The following is a 7,787-nucleotide window of genomic DNA, read 5'->3' as shown; positions in this document are numbered from 1 at the left end:
TCTACAATGTATATCAAAAGAAGAAAGGTGCATAGTAGAATGCATGTGGGATCATAAGAGAGGCATCATGTCATTATACTAGTGATATAAATATAAAGGGGTATAAAAAATGTTAATGAAAAATGGATACCTACAATATCTAGTGAAAGTAGTGGTTTTTAAAATTGGGAAGGTGTATTGGGTTCGTATTGGCATGGGGTTAAATAAAGTGATTTTTAGAGGTATTTTCCAATATGTAGTCAAATTAAGGGTATTGTTTAGTATGTCACGAACGTATGTGCTATGTTAGAGATTCATTGAGTGAAGCCCTGTGACTAGACCCCTCCTAGCCATTGCAGGCATTTCGTCAAATATGTCACAAATATGCATTCTACAGGTCATAACAACATATCTAAGAATATGGGTCTCATAATTATTAGAGAATTTCTAAGAGGCATTGATGCCTTATCACATTAGTTGCATTATCATCTATTAGGTCATATATGCTTGTTCATTTATTTACAAATCAAAACATGATGAGAGCCATACATCATCACTATCATTAAAAAATACTCGTAACCAACATATAAACAACAAAAATAATAAGGATACAACAACCATAGAATCCACATATAAAACAATACATTTACACATGAAATACTAAGGGAAAGAAACTCTTATTAATGAATGCAAAATCCAACCAGGTTTGGGACTTCAATGAACCACTCGACCATAGATTGGTTGAATGAAATATTTCTTTCAGTGGATCACTCCCGTGCTATATTCCAAGCATTAATGTGGGACTCATAACCACAATCAACTAGGCTTCTTGAGGCTACACCACCTCACCCTCATCAATAGAACCAGGCTTTACCGTAATCCACACCAAATCACTAGGCCCTAATTGAGACTCCGCCCTCTAGGCTTTATTATATATCTTTCCAATCACCGGTCAAGGATTCCTAGGCCTAATGGAGAGCACCCACCTCTAGGATCTACCATATATTCCTCCATTCACTAGTTAAGGATCCCTAGGCTTACCGAGGTAACATAAAATTTGGCTTTACTGCTACCCACAGTCCAGTTCATGGGTCACTAGGCCATGTGTTCTTTCTTTCAAAGACCACCTCACTTAGTTTTGAATCCATCTGGAAACCCAGCTCAACCAAAAACATGAGAATCCATCACACAATGGCTATTCGGAAATGGCAAGGAAAGGCCGAAGAACACTATCACACCTAGAAAAACCTATGCCAATGACAGTGAGGGAACTAAGAACACACATGCATAACCATGCATGCCAAAACTAGGAAGGAAATCACACATGCAAATCGATACCTGCAAATAATCTCGTTGTAGCTACTTGATCCTACTCTTCCTTTGCTTGACCTTTGCTTCCTCTTTCCTTCTTTATTTTCCTTGATCTAAAGACAAAGTGCTCCAAGAAACTCTAAGTGTCCAAGAGTGTGTAAGAGAGAGAGAGAATAGAGAGAGAGCTCCAAGACTAAATTGACAAAAGTTTAAACTCACAAAAGGTTACAAACTAATCCTCATAAGCCTTTTTATTAATGAAGCCTCTATTTTCTTCAATTTCCATTATTTTCCTTCATTTTCCTTCTCACATGCAACCTGTGACCTTTCACTTTCCTTTTCTCCTAATTTCCATTATTTTCATAAATAAATTGCCAAAAATGTCATTTTTCCTTTCCAAATCCTTTGCCATTTCTTTTTTCAATTTCCTTAGCCATAATAAATCAAATGAAGACTCACACTAGGATTTTTTGCCCAACATTCAACTTGGAATAAGTGTCCCATAACCATGGTTATTATTTTTCCTTCATTAACTTTTATTACATGGAATTTTCACCAAGATTGTTATAGAGACAATTTTTTATTTTTCTTTTCTAGATCATGTCCCAATGAGACTATTTCAGCGTGTCTCTCACAGTGAGCTTCATCTAGCTGAATGATTAGGCTCCCATTTAATCTGCGAGCCTCTTCTTATTGAGCATTTATATCAACTATTGTTTTGCTCAACTTCTCATTGTGCTGCTAAGGGTTTAAGAGGTTTGCCATTGTCTAGGCCCACATGCACATAAGACAAGGTAAATTTTGTTACGCGGTTGGCACGAGGGTGCTTCTGGTAATAAGCTCTGTACGTTTTGTTGAAAAGTCTTAAAGAGAATGGGCCTACGAAGTTTGAAGTTGACTCAGTCAGTTTAGGTCTGCAAGTTCCAACAATCATCGAGAAGTAGTCTCCCATTCTCCCATCTTGCAAGTCGCAACCTTCTTAGAAAAGTAGATTCACGCTCTCTCCATAAAACCATGGATGGCCTTGATTCACGCCTCGCGACCTTCTAGAAAAAGGCGTTGTTTTCCAATAGCCTTCAAGGCGGCACACATGGATGTATCCTTTACACAGAAGCCTGCAGTTCCCTACGACCTGGACAGCAGCGTACGCGGTTGTGTTTTTTTCTGCTTCTTTGGAATTTGACAACGACAAGTCAACATTGCAAAAGACGTCCCACAAATTCTATCATCTTCGCATCTTCGTTATTCTTTCCTAAAACAACAACTTTGTTTGCCCTATTTAAATGGCCCATGTTCTTTCCAATTTAAACATCACCATTGCAATCTGGAATTTGTCCGCTTGCAATACGCTAATTTCTCATAATTTTCAATGGCTGCCGGTGCTCTGTCTCGGGCATTGATTACCTATCCATTTTTCCGTTGCAGGCGTGAATACAGCGTACTAGCAGGCAAAGTACGATTGTCCACGGGATCAATTCGGGCGGATCCAAAACAAGGCGACGATAAGGCTGCTGCAGGTTATAGACAGAGGTCCTGGATGCCGGATCCTGTAACCGGTTACTATATACCGGAAGACCATTTCGGAGAAACTGATATAGCGGAACTTCGAGAAAATATGCTAAAGGAACATTCAACTATTTCTCGCGGAGGACCAAATTAACGCTGGTAGATTCAATTTCAAATTAGACAATTACTCTCCTTGTTCAGCTGTCAAGACATTCGACTAAATACACGTGCAGCAGACGCTTTTGGTCCGAGAAGATGTACTCTGGGTTGATTTATATTTTGTTTTCCCAACTATGAATTGATGTAAAATTTCTCAATTTTATTCTGCCTTATGGTGATAAATTGCTCTGTTTTGCATGACCCACTTAATGAATAAGCCTAGCCTTACTTTTATGTTAAATCATAAAGATCAATTCAGTATGGTTTCCCACTAAAATCCGTTGGAAAAGAAGATTGGTTCCTTTCATTCCAACTAAAATTTGTTATACTGCGAGAGCAGTGTTAACAAGAGCGTACCGGAATTTTCGTAGATTTTTAATCCTAATATGCAAAGCGATCCATTTATTTTCGTCATTAGGGAAATATGAGAAATCTGAACGATTATGTCAAACATTGCGTCACTCAAAACCTTACCTTCATCGCTCCAATTTGTATCCCTAAAATGTGCAACGAATATGTTTCATTTTAAGAATTTGTAGGGGTTGGAACGAACAATTTAATTTATTAAGATAATAAAAGCTATCATAATAAATGAATTATAATTAATTTAGATTTATGGATTTATCAAGTTTGGAGAGAGCTTAATTTTTTTTTAAAATAAATTTGTACTTCAAGAAATTTAATCATCAAATCCTGAACTAAAATAGATCTAAAATAATTTAATTATTAATTATAATTTTATAAATATAAATATAATTATTAATTTATATTTTTTATTTTATTTTTATCATAAAAAACAAATAATTGAAATTGCCATTAGACTATGACAATAAAAATGTGATCCACACAACCCTACCCACAATGAACCACTCCCCTAAAACCAACACCAACACCTCTTCCCATGGCCTTCACACCAGAAAAAATAGAACAGCAAGGGATTGAGCCTAATAATTACCCCACATCCACACTGCCCATTCAAAGCCGCATCATCAAAGAAACCTACGAAGAAAGTTTCGAGGTTCCTAGGAAATCAGCTACACACATGGGAGGAAGGCTTCATAGGGCCAATCTCTCAAAAATAAAATAAGTCTGCGATGGACAATGTAGTATTCCCCTGGTCTGGAAATTTGTTCTAAAAAATGAAGGTGTTCCTGCTACGCCAAATCTCCCAACAAATGTACAGAGGGAGCGCCTTGTAAGCCTGGTTGTGGAGAGTTCAGTTTTGGATGCAGGTAACAATAGAAGTTCTGATCACCTGTGTATTGATTTTAAGAATGCTGGAAACCTCCCGCCAGACCGAGATTGCAAAGGGGCAGTTCAAAAACAGATGGTCAACATCCTCGAACACAGATCTACACAGTGGACAGAGTCTAGGCCCAGTGAATCCTCTCTTGACTAAATTCTCCCAGGTGAGGATTCTATTGTGGGCCGTAGCCAGAAAAATCACTCTAATTTCGTTGGAGCTACCCACCGCCAGATGCTAGCAATCGATTTATGCTCAGGGTTCAGTTGATTTCTCTTGATGATTTCTCTTGATGATAAAAGAGTAGACATCCTTTCTAGAAATAGAAATACCAATCATACAATCATCCCAAGTAAGGGTCTTGCTCTATTAGTGCGATCCCAGCTTGGCATAAGTGATAACGGCAGCGCTCCCATTCCAGCTCTAGCGCTAGAGGGATGCCCAACTTTGCAGCATGTGGCCAGTAGGTAGAAAAGAAAAGTGCACCCTGTGGGAGGCCAATATCATCAAGGAAAGAGAGTCTGTGTTCCTGGAGGAAAAGCATTAAGGGAGGCTACACGATGAGAGCTCCCTCCAATACAATGAGACCATCAAGTCCAATAGGAATTTTATTCCCACAACCGGCCTTCCATATGAGGTTACCACACATCTATGGTGTGGATTTGATGAGGCTACGCCAAATGTAAGAGGTTTTTTTCTTCCCTGGAACCCCATCTTGAATCCATTCTTCCAGATTGGCGTTGTTAAGATATTTCTCTCTAATGATATCCTACTAGATGCAAGTTTTCGAGAATCCCCTACATAGGTTCTTCGTTAACAGAGCCATGTTGAAGTTCTTGGTATCTTTGATCCCTCCATGACTTGAAGAAGAAATGAGGATCTCGAGGTCTGACTATAATCACTGTAAAATTCCCAATATATTGGGAATGGAATGTACAAAAGGGATATGATCTTGCAAATATTACCATTTAATTTTGTTGCCAACAAACACAAACATATCACTAATTACTCAGGTCTCTTTTGCACTTCATAGAGCATACACGTTACTCTAGAGCTTAAAATCCCAAGCTTAAACACTTGCTCTTCCTACCAGCTTAGTGTGGGATTGAGTTTACATTCTAATTTAGAAAGAGAAACAATACTTTGCCTGCCTTTAGCCATGACTTGAAGAAGAGATGAGGATCTCAAGGTCCGGCTATGCTCATTATAAAATGCCCAATATTTTGAGAATGGAATGCACAAAAATGATACCATCTCACAAAAATGATACCATCTCACAAATATTATCAATTGATTTTGGTTTCCAACAAGCACAAACATACTCTTTTCAACCTCATAGAGTATACACATTACTCTAGAGTTTAAAATCCCAAGCTTAAACACATTCTCTTCCTACCATCTTAGTGTGGGATTTAGTTTACATTCCAACCTAGAAAGTGAAACAATCCCTTTCCTTTATATATGTGTACATAAACAACAAAAATATAGAATACAAAGTGATGGAAGAAGAGAGATGGAGCTCTCAGGTGAGGTAAATCTCAAACTGGACACAACCCGCACTCACACCTTGCATTCATCCACATTACAACAAATCTACACTTTTCACCACATAACACCTTGGCTACATGAATGTGGCACTGATAACCAACACGACTTCAACTCATAGGCCAACGCACCTCTCCACAAGCAAGATGGTTTTCAAGTCACATGCACAAATGAAACAGTCCCCTAGTTACACAACAAAATCAACAATGCCACAAACAATCCACACAACTCTGGCACTCAGCCACACCATAGGGAAGCATGCCTCTCCAATAAGGCTCTGACACCAAAAAAATAAAATTAGAAGACAAAGCAATGGAAGAAGAGATATACAACTCTTAAGTGAGGCAAAGTTCAACCTAGAGACTTCCTACACTCACACCTTACATTTATCTAGGAAGAAAACACTTACATATATAGGGTTGCAAAGTGGTTGAGGATTTGAACAACCTCCTCATAAATAGAATCTAAAATCTATACAATATCAATGAGACACAACAAAATGCTAATAATAATATAGCTCTAGAAATTGCTCCATTATTTTAACATACATATATTAAAATTTGGTTGAATGGTGCATCCATTCATAATGGATATACTTCAATCAAGCATCAATAAAAGGAAGTCTTAAGACACCAATCTAAGACATATATTAATCACCACAAGAAAAGAGAAGAAGAGGTAAATCATATTTGGGATTCAATCGACATACCAACACTTTCAGAGAACTTAGCCAATAATGTTGATGTGAGAAGATACTTGGTTCAAGTCTCTAAACAGGTGGGGGGTTTATCCCAAATCACCAAAAAAGTGAAGGCATTAAGTGTCAAGAGAAGCACTGAAGAGGTGAGGATGTTAGCCACTAGGAAAAAATATCAAAGAGAAATATGTTACATGCTAAGGAATAGCTCTCATATGATTGCAAGGGAAATTGAAGCAGTATATTCATGTGAATCACAAATAGGGGATGAATTGAGTCACTCGTGTTGAGAGAAATCAAGCATTGTCAATATTGGAATCCACCAAGTGTAAAGGGTGTAGAATAGTCAATTAGGTATCCTATGGAGAGGAGAATTGATTGACTGGACCATGGACTAAAGGTCAAATCGAATCGCCCAAAAGGTCAAAACTTTGGGCTAAGACATCAATGTTCTTTCTCTTACCTCCAAAACAATCACAAGTCTATATGTTGGCCCCAAAACACTAGGAAGTATATCTCTCATTCCAAAAACACAGACAAGTCTATCATTTGGACCCAAAATATTGACAAGTATATCTCTTGGTCCCAAAATGATGACAAGTTTGTTTTCAACTCCAAAACACTAATGATTTTATCTTCAAACCAAAACTCCAATACAAGAGGGATTGATGCTCCTCCTTTTGTTTTCACTAGACTTCCTCTTCTCGACATTCTTCTTTTTACTATCAAATTCTTCTCTCTATCTCTTGCAACGCTTGGCTTAGCATCTCACTTATTTATTTCAGTTGCACTTCGTTGAACCATATCTTCCTTGGTTGCAATCACACACTTTCTCTTCTTTTATTTCTCATTGAGTCTTCCTATTCTTTTTCACAACCCAACATTTATCTTCATAGATACATCACCATAAATTAAAATTTCTTTCTTTGTTTCCTTAAGGCATGACTAAGGCTTGATAAGTCATTAGAGGCCCTCAATATTGACTTAGACTTCGTTCATGGCACTGATATGGAAATCCACTACAGGCCACTAGTTTTCACTCTATAATTTTATACCAATACTTGTATGTAGTTACACACATGGATGTATAGATATAATCTTTAACGTATTCCTATAATATACTTTATCCACTTCTATTCAAGATTTAACTTAGTTATAATACACAAAATATATTTCCACTCACCATGCATCTTCCCTCACACCCCGACATAATGCATTAGAAGTCAAAGAACAAATCCATTCAACATAGTTATGTACTTGTGCATTCACTTAACTAATACCATGAAGGTAGGCACATAACCTTCTAACATTCTTCACATTGACTCATGTTCAAGGAATATCATGTGA

The 7,787-nt window shown here is 37.5% G+C and overlaps 1 protein-coding gene across 1 annotated transcript; it reads left to right on the top strand.

Annotated features, from left to right (window-relative positions):
- Positions 1-2,613: 2,613 nt before the first annotated feature.
- LOC149175431 (late embryogenis abundant protein 41-like) lies at positions 2,614-3,271 on the top strand. The gene has a single exon (XM_089422828.1). It carries the CDS (start codon positions 2,660-2,662, stop codon positions 2,948-2,950), a length of 291 nt encoding a protein of 96 aa, XP_089278954.1. The 5' UTR covers positions 2,614-2,659; the 3' UTR covers positions 2,951-3,271.
- The last annotated feature ends 4,516 nt before the right edge of the window (positions 3,272-7,787 follow it).

This window comes from Pinus tabuliformis, chromosome 4_1 (genome assembly GCF_031772625.1).
Source record: "Pinus tabuliformis cultivar Carrire ecotype Pingquan chromosome 4_1, CPIR1, whole genome shotgun sequence".
In the NCBI taxonomy this organism is placed as follows: Eukaryota; Viridiplantae; Streptophyta; class Pinopsida; order Pinales; family Pinaceae; genus Pinus; species Pinus tabuliformis.
This window is presented reverse-complemented; position numbering and strand designations above follow the sequence as displayed.